At 43.7% G+C, this 20,956-nt stretch overlaps 1 protein-coding gene across 5 annotated transcripts in view; it reads right to left on the reverse strand.

Annotated features, from left to right (window-relative positions):
* Window positions 1-19,864, reverse strand: part of RUNX2 (RUNX family transcription factor 2) — a 122,746-nt gene extending 102,882 nt beyond the window's left edge. For all 5 annotated transcript variants that reach the window (XM_032409720.1, XM_032409719.1, XM_032409723.1 and 2 more), the window contains exons 1-3: window positions 19,477-19,864; window positions 10,508-10,664; window positions 4,469-4,573 (exon numbers count right to left, since the gene is read on the reverse strand). In XM_032409720.1, coding sequence (XP_032265611.1) covers window positions 4,469-4,573; window positions 10,508-10,664; window positions 19,477-19,851 — 637 coding nt within the window. In that variant the 5' untranslated portion in view covers window positions 19,852-19,864. The remainder of the gene's footprint in view (window positions 1-4,468; window positions 4,574-10,507; window positions 10,665-19,476) is intronic.
* Window positions 19,865-20,956: the final 1,092 nt, after the last annotated feature.

Here is a 20,956-nt window from a genome sequence, read left to right on the forward strand (position 1 = left end):
GAGGGAGAAAGGCTGTCCCATCGTTCCAGCCAAGCCCAGCCTTCTTGCCATCTCACCAAGGCAGCAGACATAAGAACACACCCATCATGGATGTTCCAGCACCAGCCACCATCTTCCTTGCAGCCACAAGAAAGACCCCCATCCAGATGAACCCCAGGCAGCCCACCCAATCCTGAGGAATAATAAACTGGTTGTTGTCTGAAGCCATGATGTTTTTGGCACAGCGTGTTATTTAGCAACAGATAACTGAAAAAAACAGCAAGAGAATTCAAAGGATCCTGACTGTGTCAGGTGATGTATTTTTTCCATCCTCTGCACGGCCAATAATACCTTTTCCATCAGCCCTCTTCCCTAACTCAGAACCACGACTCTGACATTGCTAAGCAAGTTTTCCCCTTCCCGTAGAAATCCTTTAAATCAGACTGCAGCGGGAACTGAGGGCACACATGGAACAAAGGATCCTAATAGAAACTGATGTTGGAAAGAGCTGGGCATCCACATGCATTACTGTCGCTGCTGCCTCCCCACCGACTTCTCCCGCTGGAGAGCACACGGCAATTGCTCGAGCTCACTTGCCAACAGGAGGTCAAAATGTCTTGCCTAAACACAAGACTTACAAATTTGGGATCTGAGGTATGATGTCATGTCTTAAAATGATAAGCTGGCAAAGAAAACAAATGGCATTTTGTAGAGATGTGCACCGTTTTCATGTTTACGCTACTTAAGATGAAGGTTCTAATAAGTCATCGGCTGTGTTCCTTTAAAGGGAAGTTTTATAACTGAGATGAATCACAACTGCAAAAGATCAAAGTGAAAAAACATCAATGATGCCATGGGGTACTTTTTAATCTTGTAATGAGTGATGATCATGTGCTCTTATGAAGTTCGTCCAACTGCCAACGCCAGATGTGTATATTAAGGAGAGAAGTTGTTTGTGCTGTGACAGCACCGCTTCAGCTGCCAGACAGAGAACACAGAAGGATGAAGCCTCTCTGATTTTTGAGTGAAAAGCAAGTCTTGGCAGATGTGCTGATAAGCGGGGCCTCAGCAGAGTGCCATAGCATCCTCTTTTGGACTCTCCTTCGCTGTAAACAAATTATGTTTATCATCACCTCTGCACAGCTGTCCCCAGGCAGCATGACTACCTGCTCAAGGCACAGTTTATAACACTTACTGGTGTCACTTACTAATGAGCAGAAATTAGTAAAACCGTCTGCAAGGAAAAAAAAATAACAATACGCGAGGGAGCAGAGTCTAGATGGTATCTATTTCCTGGAAGTGTACTATAAGCAAAGCTCTACAGCAAACTCCTGACACTGACGGGAATTTATATGGTAATAGCTCACACTTAATGAGCACTTACTACATGACAGTCGTTGTGTTACATAGTTTATGTACATGACATCATTTAACATCTTTGCAGCAACCGGTGAGGAAAAGACCGTTGTTACTCTCACTCTAACAGATGAGGACGTTGAGGCAAAGGAAAGTCAGGTGACTGGCCTACCACCATACAGCGAGAACTAGTCAGTGGGTAGGGGGGGGGGCTGGGATTTCAGTCCAGACAGTCTGACACCACAGCCCACACCTTTATAATCACCATGTGAGGCTGAATGAAGACCCAACCAGTTAACCCAGAACTTGTCCTTGTCCAAATAGCCAATCTCCCAAAAGTAGCCTTTTCAATATATATTCTGATCTCCGGAGGAAGGAGTGAAATTCCATTAACGGGAATCAATGGTATAAAATCCTCAACTCCATCAAACCATTACAATGATAAACAGATGGATACTATTTCTATGACAACCACTATTTGAAGATACATCATTTCGCTGGAGAGAAGGCTAAAAACAATTGCACGGTCTTTTTCTCTCCCGTCAGGAAAGCCTTTTTCTAAAGCCCTACTCTGTCAAGGGTTAATAACATAAGCCACTTTGAAATCTAGAGCAAGAGTTGACAAACTGCAACTTGTATGCCAGATCAGACCCACCACCTGTTCTTGTAAATAAAGATTTATTGAAACATAGCCACAACCATTCATTTATGTATTGGCTGAGGCTGCTTTCGAGCTCCATTGCCAGAGTGGAGTCCTTGTGACAGGAATGATATGGCACACAAAGCAGAAATTATTTCCTATTTGGCACTTCATAGAAAAAGTTTGCCAACACACATTCTGGAGGATTCTCCATTTAACATTATATATGCACCAATCAATCCAAATCCTATTATAGTTGAAGAAAATAGAAAATCCCGGGCGTTGTTCATAACTGGGATGTGAAAAGTTAAAGAACCATGCTGAGAAGAGTGCTGTGCACTCATGCTCAGGATGGCCAAGAGCAGAGCAGAAGGAAATAATCCAGTATAGAGACTCAACGTTATAGGATTAAAATGTTACTGACACCTGCGCATCCTGTATCCAGGCACTGAGTTTGGCACACCACCTCATGATGTCAGAGAAATGACATCACATTGTCACACACATTTCTGGTCCTTGAAAAATGTTACTCAGTGGTCTGTGACTCAAGGTCTGCACCTGCTCCCCTCCCACACTCGGCACCCAGAGCCTGAACTCAGGTCACATACACACCATCTGCCCCTCTCCCCTGAACCCTCCTTGCTTTCAGCGCACCTCTCTGCCTTCACAGGGCGGCAAGCCCATCCACTGATTAATTCTGCCAATAACCTCTTGGGAATGAGGTAATGATATCCTCACCCGAGAGAGAAGCGACTCTCCCAGAGCTACCCCGTTTCCCCACCTTCTGTCACCCCTTTCAGAACCGGGCAGCACCCACCCACCCTTCCCTGTTTCCTCTCCCAACCATCAACTTTTGAACATCAACTCTTGAGTGTATGGACACACACACAAACAGAGGAGCACACACACACGCACACACGCACTAATGGTTTTTCCAAGAAGTGAGAAAAGCTGCTGAGATCAGCAGGAAACATCTTTAAGAGATAAGTATTAGTAGTGCTAAATGTTAAAAGACTACTGTCCTGCTTTACGCAAGACTGAAATGGATGTCCCTGCCTTTTCAGGAACTCAAGGGCTAATTAGGTAACAAGTGGCTTCCATCGCAAGGCATCTTGCCCCATTCATGGCCGTCCAGGAACGTCAGCCAAAGCCCCAAACCAGACAAGACAGCCCCGCTCGGTTCTAGTCACCTGCACTGCATAACCACTGGCTCTTATGACCAGAGATTCGGGGCGACCGGAGGCTCTTGTGTGGCGACCGCCTAACAGAACATGCTCAACCTGAACGGAGCCAGCACTAACCCAACATTGTGAACCTAGAAGAAGCTATACACATGAAAGGAGGAGAAAAGAAAAACTTCAAAGACTGGCTTTTGAGGCAGGAAACCTCCCTAGTTCAGACAAGCAGTGCGCCTGGGTGAAAAGAGACAGCGGCAAGAGGAGTTCCCGCTGCTTAAAGACGTGCTACTTGGGGAGGCAAAGACTTGATCAGTCCTTTTCTCTTAGTTTTAGGGGAAGACAGGTCACTCTCTCTGTCCAGGCAGGTGTATCATTATATAACATACTTCAGCCAGCTGTACCTCCACCACAAACCAAAGTAAACTCTCTAAACCCGACGGCTGGGACTCCGACGCATTCACTCATCAAAGGCAGAGTTCAGTACGTTTCCACTGGCACGTCAGTTTTCATGTCATATATATCAAATAATCTTTAATCCCTAAATGCAGTTAAATGCTGCTGTACCCAGTTTGATCAAATCGGTTTTGGAGGTGGGGGGTGGGGAGAAAACCTGCCTCAATTTAGATTTAGGAGGAAAATGCATATTGGCCCAAATGGATTATGTGTACTTCCTTAAACGAATGCCCAGTCAACCTTCTGGATGTCCAGACAGACAAACACACCAAGGCGGATTTAGAGCTGGTTTGACTCTATCTGTTAAAAGAAACTATCTATAACAATTACCAGAACATGACCAAACAACCGTGTTGTAACAATCAAGCAAGTTATCATTTGCAAATAAATTCTTTGTAATTAAGCAGTGTGCTCTTTATAAAGGGAATTGAGTGGGCGAGCTAAAAAGTTAAAACACATTCTTAGACCATGGGAAACACACGCAAATGCTTTTTGACTAAGCTCAAGATTTTTCAGTCTGTTGTTTTCCTCCTCAGCTCTCATGGGTCTGTTCGGCCCTGTCTATTGTGTACCGCGGATGAGCACAATGCTTTAGCATGTACTTACAGTGACTGAATACTTATCCGCTCATGTCCCCCAAGTTAGGTAAGCCTTAGCAATTTTGTGGCAAAGTTACAAGTGTAATTTGATCGTCTACTAACTGTGAAGTTCTGCTAACTGTCCCTCATCAAAATACATGCAGATAGCAAACCTGGCAAAGAAACCGTTTACATAAAAGTAGCCCTAACCTCTCTGGGACCCTTTCCTCATAGGGTCTCCACACACCCCTGTTACCATTTCCAATAGGAAGGCAAGTACTTACTTCTGGGTTCCCGGGGTCCATCCACTGTAACTTTAATAGCTCTGTGATAGGTGGCTACTTGGGGAGGATTTGTGAAGACAGTTATGGTCAAGGTGAAACTCTTGCCTGCAGATGTAAAAGGGGAAAATCCACAGTGAATATAAAAAGACAGTCCCGGGGATAACAGAGCAATACAGCTGTCCAGATGGCTCCTGAGCATCTCTGAGGAGCTAATGAAACAAACACAAGAGACGGGGCTCCTTGTTCTCAATAAGAGAGCCTCTGATGGCCACTTTATGGTGATTAAACTCGTTGAGCATACAGATCGTCTTCACCGCAGTGCTATACAAGAGGGCTCCAACTCCCAAAAAAAAAGCCGCTGGGTAGCAACAGCGGTAATGAAAACAAAAACGCTGGTCCACTTGAGGAGGATTCTCTGCCTTCCAGTTCTCTCCAGCATCAGGAACACATCCAAACACAGACAATTTTAGAAGTCTTTATTTAGGATTAGGTCGTGACCCCATGAGAGAACAATAGTAAATCACTGTTGATTGTGTTATTTACTTCACATGGCTTTAGCATTTCATTTGCTTAACTGCACTGCAATAAGAAGATGAAAGAGGAAGGTTCTTATGGGAATCATTTTAACAGGAGCCGGTGTCTCCCGTCCTGCCTTAATGTGCCCGAGGTATGATGATTTCATCATTGCTGGAACAAAGTTTTTCCCCTCCCTGCCCACCCCTGCCCTAGCATACATCCTTGCTGTCAAATCCTGAACCAACTCCCTGACAGTGACTTCTTTTTCACTAAACGTACATGATGTCTCCCAACATAAATAGGAATCGGTGCTTTTAGCCAAGGTTGCGCTTCATTGAAATACGACATCTGATGTTTCAAATTAATGAGCTGAAGGTGATGAATAGAGGTGGGGGAAAGAAGACAGGGAGAAGTTTGGGAGCAGACGCGGATGTTGGCCTTCTCCGGAAGAAGATCCCAGAGTCTGTTACACAGACTCACTGACAGTTGTAATCAGTTAGATTTGCAACGGTTAGTCATGTCAGATAGTCAAAACTGCAAACTGTTACAAGACAGGAAAAGGTGGGCGTGAAACAGTGACTCAATAAAACCTTCGTGGCAATCTCGGGCCAGAGCGTGCACTTGGCCTGCTCCTGTACCAGACCTTGAAACAGCTCGTTTTGTTTTGCTTTGTTTTTTTGGTCAGAGACTGTTTTTTCCCTTTACTGAAAGCTTGAGGGTATTAAATCAAAACACAAATCTTAAACAATATGTAGCAATGCAGAGTTTAATGCAATCTTTTCAAAGCTTAATGTGGAACAGGTTCTACGCAAGGCTTAATGTAGAACAGGTCTTTGGCTGTCAAATCTAGTGAATGGGTTTTCTTTTCAACCCCGATCATGTAAGTTCCTAAAATATGTTTAAGACACACATCATTTGTTACTCAGTATATATAGTTTTAAGTCTCTTTGGCTATACTTTTCCATGGCCAATATTTAAAAAAAAGAAAAGAGAAGAGAGGAGAGGGGAGGAGAGAAGATGGGAGGGGAGGAGAGGGGAGGAGAGGAGAGGAGAGGAGAGGAGAGGAGAGGAGAGGAGAGGAGAGGAAAGGGACAAGACAGAAGTGGGGGAGGGGAGCAGACAGGGAAAGATGAATATTGATTAGAAAACTACTAACTGCCAGCCACCTCATACACATTATCCCATCTAATCCTCTCCAGTTAGGTTCATCACCTGCAGTTCACAAATGAGGAAACCGAAGCCCAGAGAGGCTTAGTAATTTAACCACACAACTAATAAGAGGAAAAAATCAGGGTCTGAACACAGGTCTTCCAGGCCTTAAAATGAGCACTCTTCTTTTAAACTTTGTCAGAGAACATTTAGAAAAATTAATAGATAATTTATTTCCACACATGTCCCCATCAGCTCCGTAAGACCAAGGAAGAGTAAATATAAATCCACTAATGTAGTATCTCGGCCAGGATGATGAAAGCATCTATTCTTAAAGTGTCACTGATAGATCATATTTCATCCATTATAGACTGAATGTTACATGGGTTTAAAGAAATACAATTGTTTGGTTAGGAACCAGAGGATTTATTATAAACATTAGGGCTAACTGGAAGAAAAAGGCAGCTGACAGTGTGAACGAGTTACAGAAAACTCCAAGTGTACAGAATTGGAGATTAGAAAGCTGCATAGGAAGCCACGGGATCCAGATCAAGACCTCAAAACAATGTAGAGATCTGGAGGAGTGAATAGGCTGAATCCCGAGATTGAAAGTTAAGTGAGATTAAACCATACAAGATGCCGTTCTGGGTCAGATCAGTGGTCTGTGAGCCAGGACTGCATTTCTCCAAGGGTGGTTCTTGCAAGGCAGCTGTCATCCATGGCACAAACCTTAATAAAGCAAGGATGTGTATGTCTCACTTGTCCTAATGAGTCTAAATAACCTGCTAAAATTATCCCGAATCATGAACTTATCTAAACCAGTTCTGAGAATACTTCTATTTGAGATTTTCACATCTTCCTTCGGATATTAAAAGTCATCGATGCTTCTCCCAAATTCAAATTTTGTTTTGTAAAAACAAAAGTCAGTATAAAATTTACCCTATAAGTATAAAGCACCTAAATGTTCAAAGCAGAACTGGTAAAAAAAATTTTTTTAAAAGAGGTAGGTTTGGGGGAGAGGAAATTAGTACTTAAACCATGACTACAATCTTCTAAAATCAAATCCTGAGGATCAAGATGTACTTTGACAACTAAAATAAAAATTAAGGAGGTTCCCTCTACCTCTTACTGCCCCTTCAGAAGGAACATGAACATATGTTCAAGAAACTTCCAGAAACTACTACCCAACTAAGTAATTGGTTTTTCACCTCATAAATAATAATACATCTCCTAAGTCAAATGTTTCTGTGAGTACTCATGATTTACTTAAATTTTTTTAAAAAACTAAAAAAAAAAACTTTTTCTAAATCCATTGTTTATTACTTTTCATAAGTGATAAAAATGCTGGCTCCTACTGAGGGAGCTAGCTAGCACTAATGACAACTAATTATACCATCCTTGGCTTCATCTAGGAACTAGTTCCAAACTATGTCCTCAAGTCATATATTCTCCGAGATAAATATAGGAACTGTCATTGAAAGACAATCCTACCCTAGCTCGAGAGGTTATTGGGAACAGTCTGATAGGGTAAGACTGCAAGCAAGGATTGTATCTTAGATTGATAGAGTACCATGCTCCGTACCCTGTAGGTGCTTAAAACTGCTTGTAGACCACAAGCAGCTTGTTTGATGTAAAAGTGAGGAAGCACAGCAAGAAGACTTAGGGACCAAATATTTCTGCTGAAACAGCAAGCAAATACTTCTGTTTAAAATATAAAGGAGAAAAAAGGAAAAAACTAAAAAACGTAAGCCACTCCTAACTTGATGCAAGTTTCACAGATGCTCTACTTTTAATTCAAAGTACTTTCAAAAGTCATCAGATAACCCATAATGACCAAGTAGTGAAGTGACTCCTTTATACATCTAAAACTATTTTTCAATTTCTGAGAATTTACCTTTCTACCACTGAAAAGAAAAAGTGTTAACATTTGAGAAACTTGGTACTCTTTATTTTTTCATGCTTCTCAAAATAGAAAATTGTAAATAGCTGGGAGAAAAAAAAATACTATGGTAGCGACGTGATGATCCAGACTTCATAAGAGAAATGTAGAAGTGTAAAAATCAGAGAGGAAGCTGGAAGGAGTTTTTTTTTTTTTTTTAGAAAACAGGTCAGGTACCCAGGCAGGTTAAAGGGTTTCCTGCCACTGAAAAACTGACCTTTTTTTTTTTTTTTTTTTCCAAAGAATGGTATCTCTTATCAGTGTTCTCTGTCCTTTTGTCCTCTTCATTTCGGTTTGATATTACTGTTTCCTTTCATATAACGTTAATGTCATGATATAAAAATCTATTATTAGTGATAAATCAATTTTTCTTTCTCTCTCCACCCGCTCCCCCCACCCCCAATCTAAGTCTCGAAGACAAGTCTGGACCAATTTCTCCATCCTGCCTCTGGCAGCCGACTAGCATTTCAGATCCTCCACCAAGTCCCGGCTGCTTCAAAGGAAAAATCCTACTTTCTTCAGTTAAGATCATAAGAAATATAGGGGGAGGGGGTCAGCTCTGTTTGGACATAATTACACTTCATCAAAAGAAGCTTTCTTCATCTTCCATGCGTGAAAAGTCTGCAAGCAGTTAAGTCTGTCTTTTTTTTTTTTTTAAATATAAAAATTGCTATTTGGGAAACCAGCCAAAACTCAGAAAGCCAATATAGTAAAACAGTGCACACCCTTTGTTTCTCTTTGAAGTTTCTTAAATAAATATGTTGAGGGTTTACAAAGTACACTATCACTTTGCCGTAGTTTCTACTCAAATTGATCAGAGAAAAGTTATGCAGCATCTATATAATACAAAAGCAAGGTAAATGGAAACACTAGCTTGACTGTGGAAGGTATAGTGTCCAGTCTTCTAAATACTGAAATTCATTACTCCAATTAAAAACAAAATAACGTTACATAAGAAGAAAAGAGGCAATTCAGAGCATGCAGGTAAATCATCATGTTCAAATGTTTCTTGATTCCTACTAGAAAAAAGAGAAACTTTAATTGTACTGTGGACCTGCACCAGTAAGAGAAAAAAAAAAAAAAAGAATGCACACACTTCACACCTAATCAGTCAACAGTGAGATAGGCTGTGTCTTTTTTCCTTTTAATGAAAGTAAACTAAATCTGATGCAGGGATAACCCCTTTAGTTTTGAGTCTACCAGAGGCTCTGAGCCTCATTTTATTTCAAACAACCTTTCAGTGACAGTATCTCATTAGCATGCATCATTTTTTTTTAAGTTAAAAAGTACAGCTTCTTGGCCCTGTTCCTAGAAAGTAAACTAAAACTACTCATCGGAAACAGCCTTGCTTGAATTTCCCTTATCAAGTTTTTACAATGGTAATAATATGACATCTGATCCAAACTAAAGAGCAATTATCGGACATGGTTTAAAAATTGATGCTTCTCATTTCCTAATTCGAACCTGGGTAGAAGTCGTTCCATAGGTCATTCTAATTTATTTCACCTCCGTCCTAAAGTGGTCTATTTTCTCTCTTCTTATCGAAACACTTAAAATGGAAATATTAGATTCAATAAATGCATAAATGAGAATACTTCTTGTGAAGGACCAGTAAAAGTCTCTCCACAGGAAAGTAAATAAAAGCCAAAATATTGGTTTCCTTAGAGACTATTTTGTTTAAAACATTAATCCCCTTTATGAAACAGCTATGAAAACCCTAAAACAAATTATTTTCTATTTTATGATCTTTTTAAGGACCCCCAATATGTGAATCTGGATGCAGATGGGGGAGACCCTCAAATAATGTGGAAATTATTTAGAGTCTTAATCACTCATCTGTCCAGACTACTCTAGATAGTCATTGTAACATAGGTAACACATCATTCACTGATTCAAATGAGAAGCCTTCTGTAAAAAACTATGACTTTTTAAAAATAGGTTCTTATTACAAAAGTAAGTTAATTCATACAGAGGTAACCTATGTGCTAAGTGAAGAACTTTGGGCTACATATTCAGCCTTTAATCACACTGGCTGTCCTTGCTACAACATAGAGCAAAATTGATATTATCAGGAAATTGATTCAATATATTCCTTTTTCTTTCTTCATTGTCACTCAATTTACTCGGTTATTTGGCTCCTCATAATTCAGAACTTGAACCTCCAACTGTTCTCTCGACCTTATGTGCTCACACCCAGTGAAATTAGGGACTAGTTCTTCCGAAAACACTGTTTGAATTTTCAATATCATAAAACAAATGAAAAAAGCCTGAGCACTCAGAAAAACACTCAACTTCATCTGGACATATTTAAATAAAACCTTCAGCAATTCTGTTCAGTGGAAGAAGGTGCTGATTTGTATATAGACTACCCTACATTTCATCAGGAGATCCTGATGTGTTTATTCCACTACCAATATTAAAAACCAGAGACCTACCTCTTCCACTCCGGCCCACAAATCTCAGATCGTTGAACCTTGCTACTTGGTTTTTCATAACAGCAGAAGCATTTCGGAGCTCAGCAGAATAATTTTCATCGTTCCCCGCCATGACAGTAACCACAGTCCCATCTGGTACCTCTCCGAGGGCTACCACCTACATAAAACAGGAAACACAGCAGCAATAATGGCACATCAGAAAAGCTTAAAAACTGAGCATATACTCCCATTGCAAACGATGTGTCTTATCAGGATTTAGTGCTCTAGTCCAGTCATGGCAGATAGGAACAAAGCATCTGCAGATGGGTCAGGATGCCACTTCAAACAGACCCATGTTTCAGGGTCCACCCATTTCAAAGGCAAGCAAAAGTTTCCTTCATTTGTTGTTGGACCCCTCGCAGAATACATGTACATCTTTATTAAATCCCCATGTTAGGTTGTCCATAGGAATTATGCCACAGAAGGAAGGCTGATGCCCCATCTGCAGATGGCATCGTACATATTAAGGCGCTGCCTGTCTGCAGCCTGGAGATCCCCTGAGGTGTGGTCTCATCCAGATCCCAGGCTGAAAAAAAAAGTCTGGTCCGCTCTATGGGAGAAGACATTGAGGTGAAATCCTAGAGTTCCTGACGATATGGAAGCTTAAATATGGTGTGGTATCCAGCACTATATTTCATCTCCTTACTTTGGGCTACATATTCAGCCTTTAATCACACTGCAAATAATTACTGAAGGCCCACCCTGCGGTGGGATAGAGACAAAGCCATCGCGAAACTTCAAGTCTAGGTGCAGAATCAAGGTATACAACAGGCTGAAAATGGCCACTGACAAATGAGTAGTAGAGATAAAAAAAAAAATACGCCCTTGGCCAAACTTTAGATTCTGTCTTGTCCCATCTGCCACTTTGAAATGACACAGTTTCCTCCTTCATCTTCAACAGCTAACCTGCAGCAGATTAACTCAGTCAAGTAAGGATCCGGATAATCAGTCTCTGAGGTCCACAAACATTTTCACTGCTCTAAGGCTAGGCGGTCACACTTTTAACCAAGGGCAGCTGACCTGCAAATGGGTGCCTCTTTCTAACAAGAAGGCTGGTAAGGGAATGTTGGTGCAGGGGCTGCACTGTCACATAGACACACTATTCTTGATCCATTACAAGACCCTGCCCCTTGATCATAGCCTCTTTCTCCACTAACTTCCAGGATCCTATATTCAGATTATTTCATTCTCTTCCTCATTCCGCTTCCAGATGCCCTTGAGATGACTAAGCAATGGTTCCCGCTAGAGTAGCCCACTGCTCTCTGAGAATAACGCCCACGTGCACTTGCCTGCCTGACGAATATCCCACTGATCTTTCCTCTAGGCCTGGTGCTGCTCTCTCCTTTGTCAAGATTTCCACGAGGCAAACCTAAGCATCTGATTCCAGGCTCCCAATACAATTTGTACATAATTTCTCATTAATGCAAGTTTTTTTAGTGTGATAAAACAGACACTATAACTATGCTTTAGGGCTGAGTTTTCCTTACTCATGATCCCCACCCCAGCCCTCCTCTACAACATACCCTCTGTTCCATGCAGGCAGACCACCAACCACACAAAAAACTCATCGTTTTGTTGTTGTTGTTGTTGTTTTTGCCCTTGCTTTTCTCTTTGGCTGTTTCTCAATGCCATGCCCGCTTTAGCACTTTGTTATTCAGCTTAAAACCCTATAGCCTTCCTTATAGAACCTACTTCCCCAGCACCCCACTGTACTCAAATGATCCTCATTTCCATGTACATATATTAGTGATCCATCTACTCCTTTTGATACACTAGTCCAAAGTCACGAGACTCACTCCTAGGAGACTAGATTATATTAGATTGGAAACTACATGAGGGAGGGGCTTTCACTGGTCTTGCTCAACACCATATGCCCAGTGCCCAAACAGTACCTAGCACATAATAAGTGTTTGATAAATATTTTTGAAATAAATTGAAGAAAGAGCTCCGTAAAGAGCACCGCCTCCCACAGCCAATAGTCTGTGAGTCTACAGCTAAAACTCCAAGAGAGAGAACCACTTAAAGGCTGAGTCAGCATCCTTCCGTAACAGCAACATGCTCTTGCACCAAACTAGTTTTCTGACAACTTTTTCAGTCCCAGAGAAGAGGGATTCACCGACTATCCTACTGGTGACTCAAATTCAATCTGAGAAGTCTCCCAGGCCAAGCGCAAATCCCTGGAGAACATGATTTCCTCCCTGCATGCTTGATCTAGTGCCTCGAGGGGCTACTGAATAGAGGTAATGTTGTACTCCTACTGGAGACAATATGCTTTTCAATTTTTCGAATTCACAAGGCTAAAAATGTGAGCAATTGAAAACATTGAAATAATTGACCGTGTTTGGCCTATACGCATCTGCAAGTCTGACATTTTTTTTTTACACTCAGCATATTGTGTTTTAGCACCTGGCGTGTGCCTTTTGATATCAAAGTAAAGATGGAACCAGTAAGCATATTAATGAAGGCAGATAAGTATGTACTGCTCAAAAGAAAATGAATGTGCCAAAAATCAAGAGGCCCCTCTTTTTTCCCACCTCTCTTTTACATCTGCTATGATGTCACACAAGTAACTTTATCGCCAGGAACCAGGTTTCCAATATAAATTGGAAATATTTTTTTAAGTCTGTATAATGTAGAAGATACTGTACAAGTAGAGTGTAATTACAATGATGTACTTTTTGTAAGATGAGGAGGCTAACTTCGGTTCCAAGTCTGCTGTGTGCTAAACATGGGCTTTAACTTATAAGCATCCTGAAAGGGTTCAATTGAACATGTAATTCTTTACTTCGTGTCTTGGGATGTTTTTTGGTGTTGTTGAGAGATAAAGGATGACTGCTGATGGGTTTCACTTCTGTCTGGCTAAATTAAAAAAAAATAAAGAAATCTGCCCCAATATAAAGATTTTCAAGAGCTCTGGGACATTATTATTTTACTGCATATTTTTAACATAATGGATTTTTTTTAGTTAGAAGAAAAGGAAAATTGATTCAATATGGGAAAATATGAAAGAAAAGATCCCTAAGAGTGAAATACACAAATCCACTTTTCTTTGCTTGAGCAGCAGAATAATGACCATGTTAAATACTGGTATGCTTTACGTATTACACTTAATAACAAAACAAATAGGTAATCACAAATTGTGTGAGTCTTCTAGGAGGCTGAGAACTTGGCCTAAAAATGAAATGCTCACAGAATGTGGTGACAACTTTTCCTGTTATGGCTGAACTCTATTTTAATGGCTAAATATATTGGGTTTTTTCTACTATTCACGCTACCAAATCAAATGCCTAATGTTTTCCTGAGGAAAAGAAAAGAGGGAGGGAGTACTATATTTGACTTTATATCAATCAGAAGTATAATTATATGTCAGAGGGTTTTAAAAAAAGTAGATCTCTGAAGCTAAAAAGTTTCCCTTGGAGATTCTCAACTGTGTTTATCTAAAAGAAAACCAAAAGAATCAAGAAAGTTTTACACATTTCATCTGTACCAAACCCAAGCAATGGAAAACATTTTAAGGGGTAGAGAGCAGTCAAAAATCATTCTTTTAACTAGTTAGGAGTAAGTACACATTAAAAGTCATTTCCATACTACCCAACACTAAAGTTGCGTTCCGCAAAGAATAGTTTGTGATGAAACCTTAACAATTACATTTCTAGGTGTTTTTAAAATATAAAGTCTACCAATTCAAGAAATTTCAGGGAGAAAAAGGAAGTAATTTTGTGTCCTAACATTTCAGAACAGAGAAAGAAGTTCCTTTATTTAGCACACCTCACTAGAACTAGCACTTAAATCACATGATACGTAGCTTGTACAGAATAAAATAAAAGGATACTTAACCCTACAAACTACTGAAATTTTGTATGAGATTCCTTATGACCAAATCTGTGAATTACTCTAAAAGAGCAGCAATACAGAATTAGCTCAGACCCTTAAAATTGTTTTTGTGGTCTTATTGTATGGAAATTAAAATTGCTTTTGACATTTCCATGGACAGAAGTCTAATTTTAACCAATCAATTACTCTTACAGACCAATATCATTTGGCACATTGTACTTGCAGCAAAATTGAAATATAATCTTTTTCAAGATAAAATCTGATCTTTCTTTGGAATAAAAAGATATAAGAGAGCAACTGCAAAAAGGGAAAATTGTATTCCTATGGTAATTATTTAAAGATAACTTCAAATAAACTATTAAAAAGTTTAACAAATGCTACAGTTAATTTTTAGAATTTATCCTCGAATTTAGGAAAACCCAACTAAATTGCAGAGAAAAAAATAAATGCAATATAAAATACCATTTCACAATTTTAAATATATATGTCAAAGAATAATTTGATGGAAATTATTTCAATACAAGCCAGGAATTTATGTGCCATGTATCAAGCTGGTTTAGATCATCTAACAATGGATGTTCTGGAATTTTGAAAGGAGACAAACAGCAATGCCAATGGGAGAATATAATGAAAGATATCTTAACCATGTCTTTTTCCAAATATAAGTTTTTCTTAAAATTTTTAAATGTTTATTTTCTACCTAAAATTATGTTTCAATTACCTTTTATATATTCAGCCCTAAAATTTTTAACTTTAATTTTTATTGCATTTAAAGACATAACAAAAATGTATCTGTCCTCACACAACCTGAAATCTATTGTGATTTACGTAATTTTGCTTAACAATTCATAGTAGGCTCAATAAGGTTTTAAAAGGTTTAATAACCTGTTTTCCTTTGTTTGGGTATAATTACATTCAAAAAGACACAAACATAAAACCTGATCATTACATACATTAGGAAAATACATCTCACTAATGTCAAATATTTATTAGTTGCCTACTTGTTTTTGAAGACGAAAATAGCCAGTGATGTTGAAAAAATTATTTCAAATAGAAATTGCTCTATCATTTTGAAACCCTACTTATGACAAATACTGAAAGGTATCATCAAACATACAGAATTAACTATGAGTAATAGATCATATATCTAAAAATGTGTTTTCTTTCTTTAACATTGCCAGAAAAACATATGATACTGGTAAATATATAGTCCAGTGTTCCCTAACTTAAAACAGCACAATAGCCTTGCACCACTTTTAGTTTTAAAACATACATCTGGACTTAAAATTTCTGCAGAGTGTTTCAGCTTGAAGCTATTTAAAGCAACTGAGTTATAAACCCTGAACACCAGCCTTCATGGTGGAAATGCTGACAGACCCCTCACTATAAGGGTGCTACTGGACGCAAAGTTGACATGTTCTCTCCCTATTTCTACCAGACCATTAACTAATGAACTGCATTTGCAAACTGCTTTTTGGGTTTGTTTGTTTGTTTTGTTTTGTTTTTTGTCATGAGAATTATCTAAGACAGAAAGGGCATGGGGATCCTCTAATAGTATCCCTTAACTATTTTAAGCTTTCAGTGAGATACACCTGAAAGAAATGTTAAAAATATTCATTTCCATTTCCTTGACACCTGGAAGGACTGAACATTACACAACTGCAGACCTTTGTTAAAAATATAATACTAATAAACAACTTTGCATATTTTAAAACATACTAGTTGTTTTTGCATTTTTACATGCCGAGTATAAACAAATTATAAGTATTCTTGAATAATCCCTGAACAAGATCAGATGAACAACACTAATACCTTACTTATGTCTTAATATAATACATTGTCAATATCATCTTGAAGCATTATTTTAAATTAACACATCAAAACACCATATATTAAATTCAGTTCTGATGCTCTATAGTGCTGAGTTCAGGGTCACAGACATAAAATATGGGCTCAATAAATACTGCATTGATTTGAATCTCAGATTCCTCAACAATTAAGTTCTGTGTGTTTGTGTTTTTAAATATATTTACCTATTATCTACCCAACAACACTATAACTTACTTTGTATGTGGCTTTAAATATGATAGCCAAATTATGGTCACCGCTTCTAAAACTGAGACTTCTTCATATTATTTCTTCATTGCATATGTATTTGATTATGTTACAAGGGTGTAGAAAGTCTACTGATCTCAGGCTTTTATCTCAAAAGAAAGGTAGAGAGAGATTGTTTTTACTAACATTCAGATGAAAACAATAAAAAATGTTGTCAAAATCTGGATGTTCCAAATCTCTACACATCTTTTTCAGCAGAGACAAAACTTATATACTGAGTGGATCTCAGCAATCACCAAGTGTCTGAATTTTCTTAAATACAGGTATGGGGGTAGAAGGACACAGCGAATCAGGTCTTAAATTAACTCAATTTATTTTTTGATTAATATGAATTAAAATACTTAATTTAATATAGCCATGTATAATCTATGGCTTTGTTTACTGGTTAAAAGTAAAACTGCTCTGTAATTAACAATAAAGGGTGATTAATAGCAAAGAAAACTATTTATTTTCAAAATAATTTTAAAACGGTGGTAATGAGAAAACCTAAAGATTACCAAAATATCTGAGAATAGCTCAAACGAAACTGCATTCTATCTTTACGCCAAAAAGATCATTTCTATCCAAAATACCAAGGCTCAAAATCAATTCACCACCATAAACGTAGGAGAATAGTTCAAGACAGTTATACCTTAAACATGATTAGCAGAAGAAAAAGAATGTAGAACACCAAACATCTAAATGATATCTTTTAAAACGTAGGCAACTACTCTTTTATTTTCATATATCCTGACTTGGAATGCCTGACGTGGTATTTTTTAAACAAAATACCTACGTATTTGTATTTGCTGTTTTCATCCACGTTTTTTGTTTGTGTTTTGAGGGTTTTGGGGTGGGGAGGGAGGGAAACAAATTTCCACCCTTCGCTTAAGGCGAATTAGAACGTTCTGGGCCTAGGGACGATGAACATCATAAAAGATATCTCGTGTGGAAATTCGAATTTCTAGAATTCACATACATTCTGAGCTTTTCGTATTTCAAGCAGGAAAACGTTAACCTAACAAAATGGGTGGTTTATAAAAGGAGAAATGGGACGGTTAAAACACACACACACACACACACACACACACACACACACACTTCTTGAACTAAATGCAAAATGAAACCTGCCCCAGAACGCAACATCCCCTTTCCTCAACAATTCATTCTGATTTCTGTTCTGATACAAGACCCAGCTAGATAACCAGCTCTAATTGACCTGGACTCCTCTTTCTTTCCACCCCACCCACACACGGAATCTGAATTGGTGCGTGGGGTGGTGGGTGATCCACAACTGGGAACTGCCAGTGGCCTGTAGGAGCTTGGCCCCAGGGTTCATAGTGGAGGAACTGGCACGATTCCTCCCTCCTCCCCCCACTTCGCCAGGCCTCGCTTACCCTGCTCTCCACAGATCCCAGAACCCAGAGGACCCAGGCCCACCTTCAGAAGTTCAGAGGCCAGACAGGGCCGGAAGCGTCTTCCCGGGAGCGCTCGTCTCCCTGTCTGGCTCACCGCCCCCTCCATCCCGGGCGTCCAGTCCCGCGAGTGTGGATTGCCCGGGAGCCCGTTTCTCCATCAAGCCAGTGCCTGCCGGGCCCTGGGGGCTCCCCGTCTCCCCCTGGCGAGGGCCGCCCCGGGAAACCTAGACCGCTCTATGGAGACCCGTCGTGCTACTGCGAGAGGCTGCAGACCCTGCACCCTCAACCCGCCGAGCCGCTGCCTGCGGCTCCGGCGGCCGACACCCGCCCTCCAACTAACGGGCCCGCCGGCCGGGCGGGCGGGCGGAGGAGGCCGCGGTGTGCGGGGAGCGCTCTCAGGCCTCGGGGGTCGCTCCTCCGCGCCCAGGCCACCGGCCGGAGCCTCCCACGACCTTTCAGAAGCAGGAGGCCTCTTAGGGACTCAAGTCCTTTAAAAGTACCAATAAGAGAAATCCGCAAACTTTCACCTCCTTTTTCAAGGCGGGCGAGCCAAAGGCATTTCACAGGTTCCCCTTATCCCTCCCAGGTGGGGTGAGGCGGAGAGCTGGGTCCCGGCTCCCAGAGGCGGCCCGAGCCCCCGCCCCCTCCACTGGCCACCTCCCCGCACGCGAGGGTCCAGCGCCCGGGACTCCGGGGCTCCCCCGCCTCGGGGCGCGCGGCGACCCTGGCGGCCCCGCCTTCCTCCCGGTAACGGGAACTGGCGCGGGTCTGCGAGCCGAGCAGACGCCCCCGTCCTGTCTCCCCCTCACTCGCTCCCAGAGTCCCTAGGTTTGCCCGGGACCCTCTCGGACACCGGTTATGCGGCCAGCGCGCGGCAGCCGGCACCCGGCGCCCCGCCCCGGACGCTAACGCCCGGCGCCGGCACCCCACGAACACTGGCCCCCGAGTCCGGGAGGGGCCGGGGCCGCCGAGGCTCAGGCGGGTTAGAGAAGGGGGCGCCAAGCCGGGCGGAGGGGCGTCCGCCTGGGAGGGGAGAGGGTAGGAGAGCGCGGGACCCCAGGGAGGGGCGGCGCCGGCAGCCCGCGCTGCAGGGCGGGTGCGTCTGCCCAGCCCGGAGAACGCGGGAGTCCGTGGGGAGAAGGCCGGGGCTCCTCAGCCTGGGGGGAATGGGGGCGGGGTGGAATAAGCCGGGGTGGAATAAGCCGGGGTGGCGGCGCCCAGAGTGGGCACCGAGGGGCTCCTAGGGGGAGGGGAGACCGCTCACAGGAGTGGGTGAGAACGTTGGTCGGGAGGCTCGAGGGGTAATGAAAGGATAAAGGGGTCAGGGGCTGAGGCGGAGGCTGCGGGCACAGGTGGGAGAGGGAAGGATCTGCGCGGGGTCACCGCGTCCCGAGCCCGCCGAGGGATCCGGAGGAAGAGGGCCAGTCGGGGGGGGGGGGGCCACGGGGGGGTCCCTCAGGTCAGAGCCACCAAGGTAGGAGGCCTCAGAGGCCGTCGGGACCCCGGCCCCCGCGGGCATGGAGACGCCGGCGGGCAGGTCCCGCGGCGCCCGGCCGGGGGCGGGGGGCGGCCGCAGCTTCTTACCTTGAAGGCCACGGGCAGGGTCTTGTTGCAGCGCCAGTGCGAGGGCAGCACAGAGCACAGGAAGTTGGGGCTGTCGGTGCGGACGAGCTCGGCCGGGTGGTCAGCGATGATCTCCACCATGGTGCGGTTGTCGTGCGGCGGCCGCAACCGGGGCACGGCGGCCGCCGCTGCCGCCGCCGCCGCCGCTGCCGCCGCCGCCGCCTCCTGCTGCTGTTGCTGCTGCTGCTGCTGCTGCTGCTGTTGCTGTTGCTGCTGCTGCTGCTGCTGCTGTTGCGCAGCCACCACCGGGCTCACGTCGCTCATCTTGCCGGGCTGCAGGCTGCTGGAGGGAGGGCTGAAGCGCCGGCTGGTGCTCGGATCTACGGGAATACGCATCACAACAGCCACAAGTTAGCGAAGTGGCCGGGGGAGGGGGAGGAGGGTGGAAATGAGGGGCGAGGAGGAGGAAATTGGGGGGGTGGAGGCGAGACGGGGGGAAAGGGGATGGAGGTGATGGGGCCGAGGAGGTGAGAAATCAAGTTCGGTGAAGCCGACTGCCGGGAGGAGTCTGACGGGGGCCGGCGGCGACGATGCGGAGCGGTCGGGTTGGCGGGTTGGGAGACCCGGGAGGCACAGATCTGGCCGGAGCCTTTGGAACGCCCGCGGTGGCCGCTGAGAACCGGCGCGGGGATGTGTGTGGCCTGGGGAGGCAGGGGGCTTCAGTTTGCAGCTTGGAGTGGGGTCCCTTGGGGCACCGCGTCCTGGGTGCGCTGGCGCCCCCTCCCAGGTCGAGTCCAGCGATGGATCGGAGTGGGTTCAGCAGTCCAGCCCCGCGGCCAGCATAGCCGCGCGCTGCCCGCCACCGCCGCGCCGCGCTCGCAGCTACCCGGCTGCCGGCGTCCGCGCCGCCGCCCGCCCTCCCGCGCTGCTGCCGCCGCCGCCTCCTGCGCGGCGGCCTCCGCTCCCCCCGCGCCGGCCGCACGCTCAGATTGCTCCCGCGGCGGCTGCCAGCCCGGCTCCCCGGCTCCGCTCCTTCCTTTCCTTTCTCCTCTTCTGGCCTTCTCACGGCCACCTCTTCGCATCCAGTCCCTCCTGCTATTTGCAAAGGTCCCCTGACCCTCGCGCGTCGAGGTGCCAGGAGGTAAGTCGCGGGCAGCGGATCTCGAGGCAACGGATCTCGAGCCTGCGAATCGCAGCCGCTGCCGCCGCCCGCCGGCCGAGAGCAGGAGCCCCCGGACGCAGCGCGCAGCTTCCGAAGCCGGAGAGGCGGCCGGGGTCAAGGGGAATCTCGCCTGATCGCGTCCTCTCGCTTCTCCCCCCGACCCAGGACAAGGAACCCCGTCTTGGTCGCACGAGGTTGAAGCTGAGACGCCAGAGAGCCGCGGGCTGAACTGACTGTCGTTATTTTTCGTTGTAACTTCAGGAGAGGAGGAAGGAAAATTCTTGAGCGTCTGTGCTGACTTCTCGGCACTCTTCACCCTTCCCCCACCCCACCCCCCAC

This window comes from Phoca vitulina, unplaced genomic scaffold (assembly GCF_004348235.1).
Source record: "Phoca vitulina isolate PV1807 unplaced genomic scaffold, GSC_HSeal_1.0 scaffold11, whole genome shotgun sequence".
Taxonomy (NCBI): Eukaryota; Metazoa; Chordata; class Mammalia; order Carnivora; family Phocidae; genus Phoca; species Phoca vitulina.